The sequence below is a fragment of the Bombyx mori genome, chromosome 8 (assembly GCF_030269925.1).
Source record: "Bombyx mori chromosome 8, ASM3026992v2".
Taxonomy (NCBI): domain Eukaryota; kingdom Metazoa; phylum Arthropoda; class Insecta; order Lepidoptera; family Bombycidae; genus Bombyx; species Bombyx mori.
This window is the reverse complement of record NC_085114.1, coordinates 6,571,131-6,593,111: the sequence shown is the minus strand read 5'-3', so window position 1 is coordinate 6,593,111 and position 21,981 is coordinate 6,571,131. Positions and strand designations below refer to the sequence as shown.

At 36.4% G+C, this 21,981-nt stretch overlaps 2 protein-coding genes across 2 annotated transcripts; one reads left to right on the top strand and one right to left on the bottom strand.

Moving 5' to 3' along the window:
* Positions 1-111: 111 nt before the first annotated feature.
* Positions 112-2,808, bottom strand: LOC134199212 (uncharacterized). Its single transcript, XM_062669580.1, has 2 exons — positions 1,173-2,808; positions 112-200 (listed from the first exon to the last, which is right to left on the bottom strand). Exons 1-2 carry the CDS (start codon positions 2,806-2,808, stop codon positions 112-114), a joined length of 1,725 nt encoding a protein of 574 aa, XP_062525564.1.
* Positions 2,809-5,510: 2,702 nt separating this feature from the next.
* LOC101742467 (protein hairy) lies at positions 5,511-21,463 on the top strand. Its single transcript, XM_004932202.5, has 4 exons — positions 5,511-5,891; positions 17,544-17,639; positions 18,090-18,384; positions 19,362-21,463. The coding sequence occupies exons 1-4, from the start codon at positions 5,775-5,777 to the stop codon at positions 19,637-19,639; spliced, it is 786 nt and encodes a 261-aa protein (XP_004932259.1). The 5' UTR covers positions 5,511-5,774; the 3' UTR covers positions 19,640-21,463.
* Positions 21,464-21,981: the final 518 nt, after the last annotated feature.

Genomic DNA, 21,981 nt, shown 5'->3' with positions numbered 1-21,981 from the left:
AAGCCTGTATTTCCTTATCCTGAACTTACATTTACAATGTGGTATTTATTTGTTAGTGTTTAGTTAGTTATTAATGCTTATTGTCTAAATGTTAGTACGAGTTAATTTTTGTTATTGGATATGGACCCCTCCTCGGGTGAAGGCCTCCTCCAGTCCTTTCCACTGATCTCTGTCCTTGCCGATCGTTTGCCAGTCTTTTCCTATTATTTCGGTTATGTCGTCAGCCCATCGTCTTTTCGGTCTCCCTACCCTTCTTTTGCCAATTGGCCCTTTCCAGATTGTAGTGTTGACTGTCCACCTGGTGTCTGTGTATCTCAATACGTGACCTGCCCACTGCCATTTCAATTTTAGAGCTTGTGTGAGGGCATCTGTCATCTTTGTTTTCTGTCTTATTACTTTGCTCCTGACTTTTTGAATTTTTCTTATGTTTAGTATACTTCTCTCCATAGCTCTTTGTGTTGTTGTGATTCTTTGTTTTGCTCTTGTCGTGTATACCCAAGTTCGGCAGCCATACAGTAGACAAGGCAGTATACAGGTGTCTAATACAGTTTTCTTAAGGTTTATTGCGTAGTCTCCTTTTAAAATTTCTCTGAGTGACCAAAATTTTTTCCAGGCTATGTTTGTTCTTCTTTCAATTTCGTCTTCATTGTGCGTTTTTAAAAATGATATTTGTTTGCCTAGGTAGATGTAACTATAGACATATTCTATAGTTTTTCCTTTTACATTGATGGGTCGTTCTATGCTGTTTGTCATGATTTTGGTTTTTGTAGCATTCATCTCTAATCCTACTTGTGAGCTCGCTTGAACAAGAGAGCGGAGCATATCTTGTAATTCATTTGCTGTTTCAGACAGCATAACTATGTCGTCCGCAAATCTGAGATGGTTTAGATACCTGTTGTTTATTTTTATACCTCTATTTTTCCAGTCTGTGTTTCGAAATACATCTTCTAGAACCGCGATAAACAGCTTAGGTGACAGGGGGTCCCCCTGTCTGACTCCTCTTTCAATATTAATTGCATCACCTCTAGATTCTAGCTTCACATAACTTATGCTGTTGTTGTATATATATTTTATAATATTTATATATTTCGAATTTATGTTTAATTTCTTTAGTGATTTCCATATAGAGTTGTGGCTTATGCTGTCAAAGGCTTTGCTGTAGTCGATAAAACCTAGATAGAGTGGCTTATTAAACTCTTCGTATTTTTCTATAACTTGTTCTAGTGCCTTTATATGGTCTAGTGTACTAAACCCAGAACGAAATCCAGCTTGTTCTATTGGTTGTGCCTTTTCAATCTCTTGTGTTATGCGTTTAAGAATTATAGATGAGAAGATTTTGTATATATTTGCCAGTAAGCTAATTGGTCTATAGTTGTTGATATCGAGGGGGTTTCCTTTTTTATATAGTAATATGATGTCCGACGTGCACCATTGGATTGGTATGATTTCAGCTTCTAGTATGAGATTGAATAATTCTGTGAGAGGCTTAAGTAAAACTGGTGCGCCTATTTTCAGAGCTTCATTGGTTATTGCGTCGGGACCAGGACTTTTATCTGATTTTAGATGCTTCAGCTGGGCGTATGTATCTTTTTCTTCTATAGGTCTAATTGTTTCCGTGTTATAACAGTTGTGTGAATCGTTGGCTTCCTTGATGGTTTTATTTTTGTTTTTGTATAATTCTTGGTAGAAAGAAGTTGCCTGCTGTACGATTTCTTGTCTTGTTGTAATTTCTTTATGTTGGCCTTCTAATTTTTGTATCCAAGTTTTTCTTAAGTTCAATTCTTTAAATGCTCTCTTTGTGCTTCGGAATTCATTTAAATTTTCTGTTATTATTCTTTGCCTGTGCTTACTATAGTCTCTTTTAATCGCTTTGCTAGTTTCCTTATATAATTTGCTTAGTTCTTTCTTTGTATCAGCATCTTTATTCTTTCTTAGAGTTAATTCACTGCGTTTGTTAATTAAGGCTAGTGTTTCTTCGCTAAATATTTTGTGTCGTTTTTCTTTTTTTGTATTGTTTTTGCTAGTTAAACTTTTTGTTATAGCTTTTTCTAGCGCATCATAGTAAGATTGAATGTTTCTGGTATCTGCTAGTTTGGTATCGATGTTCGATTTGAGGCTGTCTATGTAGTATCTTGTTTCTTCTTCATTTTTTGGGATTTTTGGTGGTGGTTTAAAGCTTTTTCTATTTTTTTTCACTTGACTCAATATAACTGTTGCTCTAAGTAGTCTATGGTCTGTTTGAAACTTTACGTTGCTGAGAACTTCATAATTTTGGACTATTTTTGGGACATTTGTCATGATGTAGTCGATTTCGTTTTTAACTTTTTCGTCTGGTGACTTCCAAGTCCATCTTCTGCTTGGTCTTTTTTTGAAATAAGTGTTGATTATTGCTAGTCTATATTCCAATGCATATTCTAGCAGTCTTTCGCCTCTTTCGTTTCTTTGGCCTAGCCCGTACTGTCCCATGACGAATTTTTCTTCTTTTTTGGGTTGTCCTATTTTTGCATTGAAGTCTCCTAATATTATGATTTTCTCATTGGATAGTGTGTGAGCTTTTTTCAGATCATTGTAGAATTTTTGTATTTCTGTATCGTCTGATTTTTCCGTGGGTGCGTATGCCTGAATTATAGAAATGTCTAGTCCGCCAAAATTCATTTGAAGTAGCGCTACTCTCTCCGAAATGCCAGTGAAGTTAGTTATATTGTTTTTCCATGCCTTTTTTATTAAAAATCCGACTCCATACAATCCCTTTGTTTCTCCTATATAGCAGAAAACATAGTCTGAATACTCTTCTATGTGGCAGCCCATTTTTCTTGTTTCTGAGAGTCCTAGTATGTCGCATTTTATATCTATCAATGCATTATTGAGTTCTAAGTATCGGTGTATTGATGACAGAGACCTGACATTATAAGTTCCAATTTTTATACAATTCTTAAAGTCTTTGTTCAGTTTAGTGGTTTTTTGTTTTTGTGGTTTTGGATGTCTGTCTGTGGATTCATTTACTCGCCGAGCCCTTCATCGCAAGCGACGGGTTCGACGATAACGATGATCGGGGGCCGTACCAATATATCGTCCAAAAAGTGTTGTTTGACGAATTTTTTTTGCAAAAATTCTCAGGAAAATTCTCAAAAAATGGGCTACTTATAGAAACAGTAATGTGCTCATTGTTTTCCGACATATTAGATGGTCTACGACACCAGTCTCCGTCGCGACCTGTGAGAAAGTCCTAACGTCTTATGCGGCAGTCATGTCATAAGATGTCCAAATTAGGCACAATAGTTAATTTTTTTACATGTAATAAGTGTATTTAGATTGAGACTTGTAGTCGTGCCTTTTATATTTTTGGCAACATTGCTTAAAATCTACTAAACTTAAAATAGATATTTAAAATAGATTTTTCAAACAAATTTCACACTTTGGACATAAAGTGGTGATTTTTTGTTTAAACCGCTCAAACAAATGTTTTACAGCAATCGGTCCAAGCTAAACATTATACAATATTTAGTTCAATAAAAATAGAACCGTTCTAAAATAATTTGTAACTGTTTTGGCCCACAAAAAAAAAAAAACAAAAAATTATGAAAGAGAACATTATCCCATAAAAACTGTTGTAGTAATATTTAAAATAGAGCAATCGTTTTGTTCAGGTTTTACATAACGGAGGCGGAAGGACGAGAATAAAACGATCCTTTGAAAATCATGCGCCGTTAATTATTCCAGTTTTTTGTTTCATAAAAAATGGTACAGTTACACGTTTCTTCTTAGAACTTTTAAAAAACCGTTGACTTATCAATAAAAGAAAGAAAAAAAAAATATCTCGGAAAAAATAATAGGGAAATCAACTTAGCACTAAAAACCGTATTTCAAATTTAAATATATGACTTAACTCTTGCAGCTTACAAGAGATCCACTGATCATTTCGTAAGTAATAATAGAAAATGAATATGATGGTAAAATAAAAATAAAAAAGTTGTTAGACAGTACGTAAACGGAGGTCACAGAAAAAATTGACACTGATATTGATAGAGCCTAAACTAGTTTGGATACGACGATATTTATACCTAGGTACAAATGTTTATGGAACCCCAAGCGTTATAATTTGTGGTAATGGCTATGAATGAATGTGAGTATTTAGAACACGATAGCTAAAAATCATATATATAACTTAATTAAAGAACAATAATCATTGCTGTAAAATATTTTACACGAATCTGTTCTAGCTAGCAAATTTATTATATCTTTATTTTTCGCAATAATGAAATAACACTTTTTTTAAACATATTATTATCCGCAACACGCTTCGTCAGATTATAGAAACAGAGTTATCAGCAACATGCTTCGTAAAAAAGTACAATACTTACTTTCAGCTACAAGCGTCGTCATGTAAATTGTATGTTTTTATCAATTTTTCAGAAACCAGTTTTTCTGATGTTTGTATTTAATTTAAATTCCTTTCGTTGAATACAGACAATAACGTAAACAATATAGGGCAACGGATACGGATGGACTAACCATGCATATGCAAAACAGAAGCTGAACGCGGTCTGTTTGATCTCGCGAGCGGTAGACTCTAACGAATTTATGGCCATTGTCAACACATTAGACGAGCGGAGTCACCGGTGATGTCATCAACAGCCAACGTTTGACTAATATACATGCGTGCTTCTCCTTTGTCACACGTCACACGAAACCAGTTTTTATGAAAAACTAGCTGACCCGGCAGACTTCGTAGTGCCTCAATCGATAAATAAAAGACCTAAACTTTTGTATAAAATAAACTTAAAACAAACAAAATGAATCCGTCCTACGAGGGACAAATCAAAGGAAAAACAAAATTATTATTTTTATTTAATTCCGAGCATTTTCATATTTATTAAAGTCGAAGTATTATTGAAGTCGTCGTGGCCTAACGGATAAGACGTCCGGTGCATTCGTGTTGAGCGATGCACCGGTGTTCGAATCTCAGGCGGGTACCAATTTTTTTAATGAAATACGTACTCAACAAATGTTCACAATTGACTTCCACAGTGAAGGAATAACATCGTGTAATAAAAATTAAACCCGCAAAATTATAATTTGCGTAATTACCGGTGGTAGGACCTCTTGTGAGTCCGCGCGGGTGGGTACCACCACTCTGCCTATTTCTGTCGTGAAGCAGTAATGCGTTTCGGTTTGAAGGGTGGGGTAGCCGTTGTAACTATACTGAGACCTTAGAACTTATATCTCAAGGTGGATGGCGCATTTACGTTATAGATGTCTATGTGAGCTCGTCGTTACCACCAGTAATTACGCAAAGTATAATTTCGCGGGTTTGATTTTATTACACGATATTATTCCTTCACCGTGGAAGTCAACCGTGAACATTTGTTAAGTATGTATTTCATTAGAAAAATTGCTTACAAAGTTTGAATGATACGAATGATTTCTTTATTTTCCTTTTTCCGTCAATTCGATGTTGGAACCGCGCCCAAGGCACGCGCGAAGGCGAAAGACGCGTGAGGCCTAGGAGTGTGGTATAGCGTTCTGTAGAAGCGAGCGTCGCGTGCCCAGTGTGCCCACTGCGAGCGTGTCTACGGTCTGCCTCGGCATCGTGCCAATTGCCAACTCGCGCTACTCAGTCGCGCGCTTATTCCTCGTACGACACGACATTGCACGAGACTGTCGCAAGGATTCACAGTCGCGCGCCGGCCGTAAAGCGAGATAGACGTGTATGATTCAGAACTTTCCAAATTTGCGATAATGCAGTGACTTTATATTAGTGGAGTGCAGTAACAATGGTGACTGGTATCGCTGGCAGCCCTCAACAGGGCGTATCCAACCCTGTCGTGGTGATGAACGCTGTCAATAATTCAGGACAAAATGATCAGAAAAAATCAAGTGATAATAGAAGGGTAAATAATGTTTTTTTTTTTGCGCTTCTTGTTTTAAATAGCTAATAAACTAATCATAGTATAGACTTTATAAATAACATAAATGTAGAAACCTTATTAACCAAAAGATATTAGATTTTAATCAGTATAATTAAGGAAAATACATGATAATCATCAAATAAAAGACTTCAACGAGGACTGATAAATTTTCAATAGGGATATTATGTATATGAAGTATGTGACATTAATTAAAGCTAAATTGTTTGATATAAATTCCAATCTTTTAATATATTAAAATATTTGAATATGTTTAAAATATTTCGGTATTAAAATATATATTATCTACAATCAGACTTATTTCCTCAATTTTTGAACAAGTGCCTATTCTTTTAATAAGCAGCAGTCGAGAAATGCGTTATTTGTTTAGTTATCTATTTTTTCAATTGTTCAATTTATTTATTTTTATTTTTTATTAATTAAACATTAAAATTAAATTAAATTTAACTTTAATTGTAATTTTAAATGTTTAATGTTTGAACATTTGTTGTAAAATTTATTTTTCGGTAGAGTATTTGACGAAAAATGCAATAGTCGTGAGGAAGTTAACATAGTGAGTGGATTAATTATTGCAGAAAAAGCATATGGCTGTAGAAAAAAATGCATAATATTTTCCAAGGCACGTAATTTGAATAAGTGTCTATTATGCTTTGGAATATGGTTTGGAATTATTATTTTTCTGAGTAGAATTAAAAACTTGTATTTTATTTATTTCACGGCTGATTTAGAAAAGCGACATCTAATTTGGGTTTCGTAAAAAGCCACCAAGGAATTCACCCGAGAATAGGCACTAGCGTTCTCTGAGTAGTGGACCAACGTACTGCAATCGTCAACCAGCATTTTCTGGTAATAAGGCGTATTGTAAGTTCGTGCGGATAGCTATCGCCGCCCTGGCAATTTCTACCACAAGACAGTCGTTCCAATTTGAAGAGATGAATAATAATTCTATAAAATTGACACGTAGACTCCATGTTCCAAGGTGGGTGGTGGCATTCACGTTGTGCAGACTGTGAGAGCTCCAGTAGTCAACGAACAAGCAAGCGAGTTGTGAAATCGTTCATCAACCTAGACAATATATATTTTTATCTGAAATAAATTATTATCTGTGCGTCGTTTGTCAGCTGTGTTTGGTTTGTTCTTGCAATCAAACTAGAGCATGAGAAATGCGTGTATCGGATTTATTTAGCGACAGCTACAGCGAATCGCGGTCGCGACTCACAGGAGTTTTCATAATATAGAAATTTGTTTATAAAATTTAATCAGAATTGTGTTTCCGTATATGTCTTCTATCAATAATACTATTATTGATCGAAGGTATATATATGTATTTAATTTAATAAGTTCTATCAAACACATTTAAAGGCTTAAATATACCAAGTCCCACCTAGTTGAGCATTGCATAGTAATATTACATACACTAATTCGTTCACACTGGAAGCAGTAGGTATCCATCCATCCAGTATGCAGTGTTGCATTCTACGCACCTTATGGCTGAAACGATAGTCATATAGAAAGTTAATGCGTTGTTGGATTTTGAATTTTTAGACACGGAAATTACCCTTCATTAGAATATATACCTATAACTTGCTCACCGTGTATCCTTAGAATTCTAATGATTACCAGCGTTACAGCTTATTCTAATCCCTCACTGAATGATACTTCTTTACTCTAAGATACTCCGGCTACTCAACAATCATGCGGTTTCAATTCCAAGAGAGAATAACCGTTATTCCGTAATTCTGTAATATACTATAAGCCTAATGATTACGATGGGTACTTGCGTAACACCATTTACGCTATCATTTTTTTGGAGGCTATTCCAAGTACTCACGGACCAGTAGATGAGATCACGGGTTCAATTTGAGAGAGTTGCTAATACTTATCAAGAGAAGTGCTTCGCTGATTCTACTACCGAAGCGGAATCTCGAGCCATTGAGAAGATTCGGCGAGAAACTGTGTCTTTGGTTGTGTCTATGGGATATTATAAAATCGAGCAACAGCGTGTTGGACTACGCACAAAGAAGTTGGGATGATTCATGCTTTAAACTATTGACAACTACGACAATTGAAGACGAATTGAATTGTTATTTGTTCGTTACTTGTGTAACCATTTGAAATTGCAAGTAAATGATAAATTTAATAAATAAGTCAAAGTACAAGCTCCAAAATATACCATATCTTGAAAAAATCAAAGCATCAACAAAGCAATTATATAGCATCAAGCAAATATTATATTGGTTTGATTTATATTTATATTGATTTATTTGGTTCTCAGTGCCATAGCATATCTGGTTTTTTTTCTCCTATTTTCTATTCATTGGCTATTCAGTTCACATACATATCATACTTCCATTTTTATACTGCTTATAGTTTTCGCGTGGCCTCTAATGAAAGGGAGTTAACTTACGAATTATCGAAATCTTCAATTTTTTTTAAATTAAACATCAACATTACGTGTACTTGTGTTCTATACATTTGAAAGTCGTTTATTCGACTGAGTTGAAAGTTTGAACACTTTTTATAATTTGAATTGTTCTTTCTGATCAATTATTGTTGAGACAGAAGGTAAGACCTACCAAGGTACTAATTGGCTATAGCAGGCATTTTTAATTAATTATACAGTGTAAATTGAAGTTTAACCAGAACTAGTGGTCGCCCGGTAGTCGAAATTCGACTATAATTAATTGAAATTATAAGTTTGTACACTATTATGATTCTATTTTCAAAGACACACTTCTATAATCACAAATTTCGCCAAGACTACTATAGAAAAATATTAATAAAGACAAACAATATTTAATCTATTCTCAATTTGACCACAGACGTTAAGAACAAAAGTTTGACAATAAATAAATAGTATGCATGCGTGTGTATGTCAAATACATGGTAGTGTGTGTAATGTTTTCATTATTGATTTGTTGTATTTTTTAAGCATTATTTAAAAAAATATTAGCATTGTGCACTTCTTCTCTATATTCTCTATAAGTGTGGAAAATTTCATACTCCTCCGTCCGCGCAATTTTCGTAAAAAGTGATACAAAGTTTTTGCTTCACGTATTAATAATATAGATTCTCTTGTGATAGATTGAAATTCAACATTTACATAGTCGTCCTATACTGCTCAGTGGCACGCTAATCTCGTGTCGTGTATTTAAGCTACCACCCATTAGCACCACACCGCGAATCACGCAAAACGACCCGTCACGACGACGCGTGATGTCGCTCATTGTAAATTATTGCCCACGTCCCCTGTTACAAACGACAAACTGAAACGTATTTTATAGAGATGTAAATAAAATCCAAACTAAGCTGCGCTGGTGTTTAGGGCTCGCCTCAGGGAAATCAAGCAAGGTTTGTCTCAATGCTAAAACTTTTGTACGTTACTTCTGAAAATCTAAATCTAAGATCTAATCTAATCTAAAATGAAAGCGGTAATCCCAATAATCGGTCATGTAATTTGATTACTTTATTTAAAGTTTTTAGCGTTTTACTATTTTTAATTGTAACTAAGTTACTGTGCTAGTCTTTGATGTTTATTTTAGCCTACTGACACTAACTTTAAAGTTTTATTTATAATTTGGATACGAAAACAGTAAAATGGTACCAGTTGAAGGTCTGATCATACTTCTAAAGGGGGTATGGGAACCTTTGCAAATAATAAATTCATGGTTTTGAGCATTTCAGTTAATTTTAAGTACCGCGATTCTACAAGTATATTTTTCAAATTCAAACTATTAGATATTGTTTATTTTTTATAGAGTTTCATTTAAATTTTATTATGTATTCATAGAAAATATAGCCGATAATAATATTCATAAGGGAGCTAAAGTTAATCGCCGGCTGCTAAGCTATAGTCTGTTCGTTTATTAAGACCATTTTCACATTATATTACTGATGCTATTAAACGTGATTAAGTTTCCCACGCCACCCACCACGGAATGACTTATGTGGCCCGATATTGTTAACTTCGTTTAACTAGTTCTTTATGGTTTTTGTTCCGATCCTTCAAGCTATGATACTGGTACTGCCTTAAACTACCAACCTCAGAATATCTGCGTTCTGTTTTATATATATTTTTTATTGCATAGGTCGGTGGACGAGCTCACAGCCCACTTGGTGTTAAGTGGTTACCGGAGCCCATAGACATCCACAAAATAAATGCCGCCACCCACCTTGAGATAGTTCTAAAGTCTCAGTATAGTTACAACGGCTGCCCAACCCTTTCAAACCGAAACGCAGGCAGGGTGGTAGCGGGTAGGTATCCCGTGCGGACTCACAAGACGTCCCACCACCAGTAATTACGCAAATTATAATTTCTACTAAATTCTAAAATTTCTACTATAATATTCTTAAGATTTTTAATAATTTCCAAAGTTAATAGACCGTCTCTTAAATCAAATAGATCAACTGATGCATGAGCCGTGAAGCACTTATCGCGACATAAAATTAAATTTGTTCATGCTCTTGGCGCCCTTCCCACACTCGATCCATATACATCGTTCGTCAACCGTGGTGGTCGGTAGACGTTGCTATGAGTCAAGGCGGCGCGGCGCAGCGTGGGCAGGCGGGCGACCCACGCGCCGCCCGTCCGTTTTCTAATTGTCGTGGGAATGCCGACTAGTCCAGTTGCTGTTTAAACGCCACTTGACATTAAATAAATTATTCCAGCTTGTTTTGCTTGTGTCATCGGTTAGCACTCTGATGTGGAGGACATGGTCGTTCGATAATATAGATTCTAAGTAGGTAGGTTCATAGATCTGCTTGGATTTTTCATAAATACACCCCGTGTTACTTATTTTTATATAAAAAAATTATTATCATAATAGACTTTTATGAAATATTTAAAATTTCTATGGAATAAAAATACTACACGTTGTTTTAATATTAACCCTTCGACTGCCGTGTAGGTCATCGGTGCTCTACGCGGCGCACTGAAGTAATTATGTCGATTTCCCTCTTCGATCTTCCTAATAAGGCGCTGGAATATCTCTAGGAAAGACGAAGCCGAAGATACTGAGAACGAATCTATCTGTAAGAGGTGTAAAATGCTAAAACTTACATTAACGAACAAAAGAAGGCGAAGTTAGTCGAGTCGATCCAGGCGCCTTAATAACGAAAATCGACATAATTACTTCAGTGGGTCGCGTCGGGCACCGGTGACCTACACAGTAGTCGATGGGTTAATAATTACATTACATACACATATTAATAATACACACACACACACATTAATAATACAAGTTGAAATTATTACTATTAAAAGAAAATCTAATTTTGAACATGTAGATTTATTCCCATTTTGTGACGTTAAGCTGCGATTTGTCAAAAAAAAACTTGTCCTATTATTTTGGGAGGTTAAGTCAAAAAAAAAAACTTATACTATTATTTAGGAGGTCAAGTAAAAAAAAAAAACTTATACTATTATTTAGGAAGTCAATATTGTGTTGGGATATCAGTAGCTATTAGATTGTTGATCGCACAGTGTCTGTATGTGTTGGCATCGCGGAGCATCGCGTGCCAACAACACGTGAGAACGGACGTCGCACTTCCGGCACGCGCCTGTGCACCATATCCATACTGCGACTGGAAATGCCATTACGGAAGCACGCTCGTGCAGTAAAGTGATATCGACGGAAATCGGTACAGAGTATATATTTTGATCAAAATTATTTTTTTATTTTATTTTATTTAAATTAAACGTTAGTGACAGAAAAGATATTTAAATAAATGCTAAACTAACAATCCGTAATTATTATAGCAAAATTTGCTTATTAAATTTTAGAGAACGAAAAAGGCCTCTTAATGATTACGTTTACCGTAAATCGTTTTTGGAAGAAAAAAAAAACAAGAACAACAGGAGCGAGAATGAAGTCACAGAAATGAGCAGTTTATCGAGTTGTACGCGCATACATTACATCTGCCATTTAAAATGAAGAAACTTTTACGTATATTGTTTTGTTAGCTTCGAACAAAAATAAAAACGTCGCTGTATTGTGTGATTATAACGCCGATCTTGTACGGCTGGACGACACGTACGATCTAAAATCTGTTGCCTATATCATTGCCTATAATTGATGACATGTTATCGAACGCAAGCGTCCTATTGAGTAGGTGCGGGAGTGCAGGCGTGAGCGTGGGTGTCGTCGGGTCGGTCACACGCGACGCCGCGCACTACCGCCCGAGATGTTTATCATTACATGATAGATTGACGACCATTAATAGCTTCCTGCACTCGCTACAGATTCTCTAATCTCGGGAGTTTGGTAATTTATGAGTTCTAAAATAGATTAATTTTATTAAAGCCACGGTAGTTGTATGTGAATTAGATAAGACCTGTATATGTGTCATCGTAAATTTTAATCAGATTTAAATATGTGTATGACTGATTAAATTTATTAAAAACAGATTCAAGTACAACGAGATTGGTTGTTACTGTATTATTATATTTTGTACTTGTGAAGTTAGTTAAAGTTCAAGTATTGACACATTCTTAAAGAAATGTTTTAGTTTTCAAATTTAAATCAACTTTAACTATTCTAACATGTGTAAATGTCCGAAAATTTTAAGATGGTTCACATTTACAAAAAGTCCTTAAGGCCGTAAAATTCAATGGCAACACTGTTTTCTTTACACAATCAAAAAAAAAACACCTAAAGTTATTGTTATAGCAGACAAAGATTTGGCACGTGTCGATCTCCGGGGATGAGTCGGCTGGCGCCTGGCGACTAATTCCATACGGCGTCGGTCGCCAAACATTACGCAAGCCGTCACGACTCACGATCACGGACTCTGTCTGGGGTCGCGTTAAAATAAAACAACGTCTCAAAATTCGTAGCTTCATGTGTAATCAATACTAACGTGATACTATCAAACAAACTCAGTGGAGATTAAATTAAGCTTTTTTTTTTAAATGCACAGCCCGATGGGATGATCGAACATACGACCCGCCTGAGGTGAACTAGTTTCCGAAGCCTATTGGGTTTGTTGTTTTGATTAATTGGCTTGGCTCTGCCCCTGGCATTGCTGAAGTCCATGGGCGGCGGTAACCACTCACCATCAGGTGGGCCGTATGCTCGTCTGCCTACAAGGGCATTAAAAAAAAAACATAAAACAAAGTCGCTTTCTCTGTCCCTATATCCCTATGTTTGCTTAAATCTTTAAAACTACGCAACGGATTTTGATGCGGTTTTTTTTATAGATAGAGTGATTGAAGAGGAAGATTTATATGCATAATAACATCCATTAAATAGTGGAGAAATTAATAATAAATTACAGTTTCCGAAGCGAAGCCAGGGCGGGTTGCTAGTTAAATATAAAACATAGATTTTTTCCCTACTTATTCGCTTGTAGCCTAAGGGGCTATTCTAGCTACGCGCTGATGAGCTCACGGGCACAATCTAAGAGAATTTGCTAACACTAGCAAACATAGATAAATAAAGCACTTGACACACGTGCGGGCAGTGCACATCGTTCGAACGTGATGACCAACGGCTTGCGATGAATCGTCGCGATTTGCTATGTACATTTTAACGCGACACGTTTGATTATTAGGGATGATCACTTTATTCAAATTGTTACATTTGTTACGTATTTATTGAAACAAGAATTGGACAAAATAAATGTGTGATGACTTCTTTGTAGATTAGATTTGGTTTTTGAAATACTGGCTGAGTTTCGCACTGATGGTAGAGCGTCTTAGGAGCTCGCACCTGTCTAAATAATAAAACAATAGACCAGATATAATAGACAACTTAATTAGTCTTTTGGCTTATTGATTTGTGAAGGTACTCTTTGACTATTAAAACATAGGTGTCACAATACTACAAGCCGAAAAAAAAAGATGTCACTTCTTTCACGCGCACCATTTTTTCTTAACTTATATATGGGCAAATAAGCTGACGACTCACCCGGTGGTATTTTATCATTTATAAAAATGCATTATAAATTGTTGAAATGAGTCCATGTAAAGATCGAAAAAGATGATTTTCTTATTAAAAATATGTATTATTTAAGGCGAAATAAATAACGTTTGTTAGTAGCCCTGCCTGAGTCGAATGTCCGCTATGTGCTTCGCCACGTGCCGCCCTCGTCACAACCGATTTTATTGCATGAGGCGTGCGGCGTTAAAATATGGATATACTTATATATACCTAGGTGTAGGAGAACACTGACTGTTATTTGCTACGCCACTATGTGAATACAATTAGCTGTTCTTTAACATTGTTTTGTGAAATAGCCAATTTATCTCTGACTCTCGCATTTCTCTTGATTAAGGAACTTTAGAATATATTCCCATGCCCAGTATAGCGCAACGGCGGATCCAGGGGGATAATGGGGGTCATGACCCGCCCCCCCCCTGAGCTAGTTCCAGGACGGATCGTTTGGAACCTCTGGGTCTGCGGAGGGACTTCGGTTCTCTCTGTATTTTATACCGTATGTTCCATGGGGAGTGCTCTGAGGAATTGTTCGAGATGATACCGGCATCTCGTTTTTACCATCGCACCGCCCGCCATCGGAGTAGAGTTCATCCGTACTACCTGGAGCCACTGCGGTCATCCACAGTGCGTTTCCAGAGATCTTTTTTGCCACGTAACATCCGGCTATGGAATGAGCTCCCCTCCACGGTGTTTCCCGAGCGCTATGACATGTCCTTCTTCAAACGAGGCTTGTGGAGAGTATTGAGCCGTAGGCAGCGGCTTGGCTCTGCCCCTGGCATTGCTGAAGTCCATGGGCAACGGTAACCACTCACCATCAGGTGGGCCGTATGCTCGTCTTCCTACAAGGGCAATAAAAAATAAATAAAAAAAAAACTTAGGTAATCCGCTAATTGAACGTAATGATTTTATTTATATATTTTGCCACCCACAATACAGATTTTATGTAACTACATACCTTCAATATGTACTTACATACATTAATAAAATACCTACTTTTTACTTTATTTATTGTTATCAAAATTAAATTATAATTTCTTGACTTGACCACGACTATGTGAGCCCCTCCTGGCGCCAAAGCTGGATCCGCCCTTGGTATAGCGGTATCCAGTTAAACGTTGATAATTACCCTCTGAGTTTCTCGTCGGGTCTTCTCAGTGGATCGCGATTCCGATCTGGTAGTAGATTCAGCGAAGCACTGCTGTTCCTAGAGCTATATAGTGTTAGCAATTCTCTCAAGTTGAGCCCGTGAGCTCACCTACCGGTCCGCATGAAGTTGGAATAGCCCCTTCACTACCAACGATTAGGTAGTTCTTTTTTTTTGATAATTGTGTAAAAGGCGCTTATGTTTATAAAATAAATGAAAGTATATTTCTTTTTTATTATGTTTCGGAAAGTTAATGACAAAACATGAGACAGTAAGTACCATTAATGTGAATTAGGAAACTCTTAAACATAGTCGTCAAGAATCATATTTTATTGAATACAAGTGCTTTACATTGATACTAGTTAGAGTGCTTTAATTTACTAGAATATTTAATTAAGAAATAAATTTGCTATGTTTCAAAGTTATTCTGCTTCGAACAATACTTAAATGAGACACGTCCTTACGGATCCATCAGATCCAATAACCTTTGCATTAGACGCCTTCAGCTCTAATATTAGGAGCAGGCTTAGGGACCCCGGTAACCGTACTCGTCGAACTCGACAAAGAGTTCGACGTGCAACCTAACCTATAAATCAGTTCGCTGAGTTTCTCGCCGGATCTTCTCAGCGGTTCGCGATTCCGATCCGGTAGTAGATTCATTCGCGAAGCAGCTAATCTTAAGTTGTTAGGTCTCCTTCGGAGGCGCTCGGGCAGCTGTTAGCAAATCCCACCCCTCCTGGCTGAGCCTTTGCTCGCCCACCTGTCCTGGTGAAACTGGAAAGGCCTCCAGGCATCCTGTAACACTTCAATCATAAAAAAAATAAAATGAGATTGAACGAACAAAACTTTAAGGCGTTCGAGTTGAAATTTATATACAGTATGTAACTTTTAACGGTAGGCAGCGGCTTCGTTCTACTTCTGGCATTGCTGATGTACATGGGCGACGGTAGCCACACATCGGGTGCGGCGGTTTGCTCGTCTGCCTACAAGGGCAATAAAAAAAAACTACATAAGTATCTAAACCATTATCTAATGTATTGTAGAATTTTAACTCGTCATGTGAGTAATGACCGCGTCACGACAAAAGAGGCGCGCATCGTGGATCTCACGACTAAACGCGACCTTCACCTTGAAGTGAGGCGACACACACGCGCCATCAAATTCGTATTGTTACACGACATTAATCACGTCTGTCACGTGTCTGTTTTTACCACGGTTTCTTTTTGCGCATTCGTTAACAAGATAAGTAAGGCTATATTTAGCACTAATTTGTTTCGTAATTTTCATTCTATTGTTACATATGTATGTACATTATAAACACGTCCTATCTAGATTACTGATAAAATTAAAATTAGTACTATTATGACAGACACGCTCTCGTAAAATGATGATGTTTGATGAATAAAGGATTTTAGTGGTGATTAAAGGGATATCGTGAGCACGGCGAGAAACTGCGTGTTTCAGTTTGAAAGCTGGCACAGCCCTTATAACACAATACAATTGTGACTTCAATCTCATGTGTCAAGGAATGGGTAGTAGGGTTCTGATTTTATAACCCACTGCCGATGCCGTCGGGTATCGTCTTGTTACTTCACTACACAGTATAAAACAAAATCGCTTTCTCTGTCCCTATATCCCTATGTATACTTAAATCTTTAAAACTACGCAACGGATTTTGATGCGGTTTTTTTTTAATAGATAGTGTGATTGAAGAGGAAGGTTTATATGTATAATAACATCCATTAAATAGTGGAGAAATCAATAATAAATCACAGTTTCCGAAGCGAAGCGAGGGCGGGTCGCTAGTAGAACAATAAAAAGCATCTATTTACTACTATCTTTACAGCCGCTTCTACTATTATTTTTGTTACGAGAATCGCCCCTTTCGACTAGATCTAAATATGTATTATTATGCTGCACTCCGCAATCGAAAAATCTTCAGCTAACTATTGTGGGTTGCTGCTTTCTTAAAGTTACGAAAACACTTAGAAAATTTCGACATAATCGAACAACTGACGCTTAAACACAAACAAATCTACATATAGATATGAAAGAAATACACAAAAAGGACAGATGTAAAGTAGAATAATTATGTAACGGAAAGTATAAGTATTTTGCCGTACATTGCGTGTAGGATCTCGTGATCAGTGTCGTGTATAAGTGGATGCAAATTTACTGATACACAAAGCACATTCGCATGTAACATATTATAATAATATTATTCCTATTCCTTCTTACTTGGAATAGGCGTGTTTGAACATAATAGCAAAGTGTTAATTTTTTTACCCAAGTGCGGTAACATAATTGTATTATGCACACACGTCAATTTCTTCTTTCGTTTTTTTTTTTCTAAATACTGTTAACGCAAACAGCATTTATAATAATAATCATAATAATCATGACAATAAAAAAATGAATGGCTTAAAATATCAAAAGTGTAACTTAGTTTTTTTTTTTTTAAATACACTTCTACACTGATTATAATAATAAACAGGAAGGTTAATTTAAAAAAATTAACATGTCCATTTGTTACAGAGTAACAAGCCAATTATGGAGAAGAGACGTCGGGCGCGCATCAACAACTGTCTCAACGAGTTGAAAGCGCTGATCTTAGACGCGATGAAAAAAGATGTAAGTAATATGTGTATATACGAATAATTTTCCCGATGCTAATCTGTAGAATTTCAATTATGTACGTAAAATTGACTTCGTAGATGTTCCCAAAACTGAAAATTTACATGTTTACAAGACGATTTATTTCGAATTCGTGTTTTCTATTATAACTTCATATTTATAGGTTACTAGCGACCCACCCTCGCTTCGCTTCGGAAACTTTAATTTATTATTGGTTTTTCCACTATTTAATGGATATTATTATACACATAAACCTTCCTCTTCAATCACTCTATCTATTAAAAAAACCGCATCAAAATCCGTTGCGTAGTTTTAAAGATTTAAGCATACATAGGGATATAGGGACAGAGAAAGCGACTTTGTTTTATACTATGTAGTGATTTTTTATATGCCCTTTCAAAAAAATGTTCTAGAATTGTTTTGTGACGTTTATTTTTCTTTCAACAGCCAGCTAGACATTCGAAGCTCGAAAAAGCCGACATATTAGAAATGACAGTGAAGCATCTAGAAGGTCTACGGTCAGAGGGTGCCGTTTCACCGGACAAGTTCCGGGCCGGCTATAGACAGTGCGTCACAGAGGTGGCAAAGTTCCAAGGCATGGAGCCTGCATTGCGGAGAAGGCTCGTCAGGCATTTGGAAACCTGCGTTAATAGCACTTCTGGAACAAGGCCTGCAAGTGCACCCACACCGCCTTCGGATACAGACGACCCCGGCAACCAACATTCCACAATTTTCATTGCTGGTAACGGTCATTGTTAATTATACACCTTCACTTTAAATATTTAAAAAAATAGTAGTTAAATATATCCAAGTTCAAAGCTTTTCATGCACCCAGTAATGGTACATAATAATTTCAGATTTTGCGAGTCGTAGACGTAATTAAAACAAATTTTACGGTTTTAATCTCACATTTTTACTGTCATACATTTTTGACGTTTTGACTTTTATTTTATTTTACTTTTTTTTTTTCCTAGGTGGACAGACGAGCTTACAGCCCACCTGGTGTTAAGTGGTTACTCGGGCCCATAGACATCTACGACGTAAATGCGCCACCCACCTTGAGATATAAGTTCTAAGGTCTCAAGTATAGTTACAAATTTTACACCTTCACTTTAAAATAGTAGTTAAACGTATCCAAGTTCAAAGCTTTTCATGCACCCAGTAATGGTACATAATAATTTCAGATTCCGCGAGTCGTAGACGTAATTAAAACAATTTTTACGGTTTTAATCTCACATTTTTTTCTGTCATACATTTTTGACGTTTTGACTTTTTTATTATTATTATTGCTTAGTTGGGTGGACGAGCTCACAGCCTACCTTGTGTTAAATGGTTACTGGAGCCCATAGACATCTACAACGTAAATGCGCCACTCACCATGAGATATAAGTTCTAAGGTCTCAAGTATAGTTTACAACGGCTGCCCCACCCTTCAAACCGAAAAGCATTACTGCTTCACGGCAGAAATAGGCAGGGTGGTGGTACCTACCCGCGCGGACTCACAAGAGGGTATTACCACCATTTTTTGCCATTTAAAAGTAGTTTTAGCCAAAGTAGTTTTAATTACACTTGCTAATAGATATTGCGGTCCTTCCTTAATGTCTTTGTATCATTGAATAATAAAACAAACCGCTACGTCACAATAAACTAAGTGTCTCTCTGTACACATTGTATGCAAATCATAATTCTAGTTATTAACAGTTAATATTTTCCCGGCAGCGGGTCCCGGTTCCGGTGTGCGTTTGCTGCCAACACGTCTCTCTAACGGCGATATAGCTTTAGTGTTGCCCGCGGGTGTGACGACTAGCGCTATAGGGGGGCTACCCAACTTAGTGCCGCTGTCACCAAGAGATGCATCGTCTTCAACATCAGAACAGAGATGCTACTCGCCCGAGAGTTCTGGTTGGGGAACACCCCCTCCTTCCTCGGAGGATGCAGCACCTTTAGCATTAGTCACGAGAAAGCAGCCAGAAGAAAAACCCTGGAGGCCGTGGTGACACCCCTATCGTTCCAAGTTTCTTTCTGTGATATTGTACGTAAGTTTTCTGTCAAGTTGATGGAGTTGAAGTTCCTATGTGCCCACAATTGGCATTATTATGAGTCTGTGCGGTCAGTTTGTGTGATAATTAGTGTTTAGAGATAATTGAAATTTTGTATTTAAAAGAAAATTCTAAGTGTCATATTTTATTTTCCTTCGTGAGACGTCTATGTTAAGGATTGAAATAAATCACTTTTACATTTCCGTTGCACTTCGTAAATAATGTAGATATGTAAAATGTAGTGTGTAGGTAGCTTTCGATAAATTTTATTTTATTTTAACAAAGAGCATGTTCATATGGATGATTAAATCGACGCGAATTGTAAACAATTACAATGAGGAATAGCAATTTCAATGCTGAAAAATAATTACAAATACATTATGAATATCAAGTTACATAAAAGATTTAAACGTCCATAGTGAATTTCATATCACTAGTTTTATAAGATGTATATTTGTTGATGACATCTGTGGCAGTATTTTACTAATGGACTTGTTGTCCTTTAAGGATCTATAACTTCGTAAATCTAGAAGATAGTGCCATAAAATCGTTTGTAAATATTTATAGCGTAGCGATAGTCCCTTTTATGTTTTATCTGTGACCATTAAGGCTCATTTACGCTGGTTGTTAAAACGATGTCGCCTGGAGCACCTTTCAAGACGACCAACACGGAATAAATGGCAGTTCGTTAAAAAGATTGAAGCCGTTTTTAACTGTCGAGATAATGAATTCAAAGCAGGCATGATGAGAATTAATTTCAAGTGCCTTAAACAGCAAAATCACTTAGTCTTCCATGAATAGGTTAAGTTATACACTAGCTGTACGTGTAAATGTAGACTTAACATAGGCAGTAAACTTTTTATCAAAATAACGTTGTTATTAATTAAATAAGACGTAAAATAATACAGATCATTTATTTAATTCGCTTGTTGTTCGTAAACTTGATTCATTTAAATGCGATTTAGAAAATATACTCTATCTTCTCTTCTCTTCATACATAAATATTTCACAAAAAAAGTCGCGTATTCGTTATATTCTCAATTTGGAAAATTATTTGTAAGTAATTTAATTGAATGACTAATTACGAAAATTTTAAAACACTGTGGATTAGTTCCATTAATATATTATAGATGTAAACTCACCTTGATTTTTAGATAGCTTTTTTTAATGCTCAATTTTAACCATCATAATTAAGCTTCGTTACCGCCAATACTAAGACACGTGTCTTCCTTTATTTCATAGTTACCGTTAACGGACAGTGAATTGTTGAAAAAATTATATTATTATAGTTTAATTTACCACGTAAAGATATATTTAACATTTGCAAATTTAGTAGTAGGTCAACCGTGATAGGAAAGACATGTATGATGTGCAATCTCAAATCGAAAATATTATAAACTATTTTGAATTTAAACCGAATTTTGATGAAGATTATGTATGTATTAAGAGTTTATGGCAGTTAAATTACATATAGTTTTCATAAATTTTAACTAATTGTAATCGAGAAATTGAATCTTCATCAAATTGCCCTACTTATGTCGAGAGAAACAATTAATCCTAATGGCATTAATTCTCATAGTATTGTAAAGTCACAAATTTATTTAAGGTATAATATTAGTTTATTTTATAAGAGAGAATGCCGTCTAACATTTAATTTATCATACATTTTAAATTTACGAAGTGATATTATTTAAATGTAAATAAAGTAATCATAATGTATGTTATGATAGCTCTTAAAAGATATGTCATCATTTTAAAAATAAACAATATCTAAATGATCAAGGTTGTAGTTTTATTTATTTTAGAAGCCAGTCGAGGATTCTACACGTAGATAAATAATCAATGAATTATTAAAATAGCGTCTTGTTAGATTAAGATTAGCCTAACCCTGGATGGATGGATAGGAGCTGAGCCGACGACGAGGTGCCACCATTGTGGATACGACCTGCACACAGTGGAGCATACGCAAGCTATCTGCCCCGCTTGGGAGGTGCAGCGTCGTGTCCTGGTCGCAAAGTTAGGACCGGACTTGTAGCTGCCTGGCATCGTGGCATTGATGCTTGGCGGCGACGAGCCCTGGAGGTCTATGCGCGACTTCTGCGAGTGTACCATGTCGCGGAAGGAGGCGACGGGACGAGTGAGGCAAAGCTCTCTTCACTTCGCAGAAACCCGCTGCCGCCGAGCAGGGGGTTAGGACTAGGGTCCCATCCGTGACCCGGCCCTTAAGAGTTTCGGGCTCCACCCGCTTTGTGCGGGGACCCAGGCGTTTGCCGCGTGATAGGCACGCTCGCCTGGGGTTA

Bases quoted from the DNA above. Each gene is read 5' to 3' on its own strand.
- LOC134199212 (XM_062669580.1), bottom strand. From the start codon at position 2,808: ATGGGCTGCCACATAGAAGAGTATTCAGACTATGTTTTCTGCTATATA. The intron at 201-1,172 runs GTTTTATCGACT...CCGAAATAATAG, and splicing joins TAATAAGCCACTCTATCTAG to GAAAAGACTGGCAAACGATC.
- LOC101742467 (XM_004932202.5), top strand. From the start codon at position 5,775: ATGGTGACTGGTATCGCTGGCAGCCCTCAACAGGGCGTATCCAACCCT. The intron at 5,892-17,543 runs GTAAATAATGTT...CATTTGTTACAG, and splicing joins AATCAAGTGATAATAGAAGG to AGTAACAAGCCAATTATGGA. The intron at 17,640-18,089 runs GTAAGTAATATG...TTCTTTCAACAG, and splicing joins TAGACGCGATGAAAAAAGAT to CCAGCTAGACATTCGAAGCT.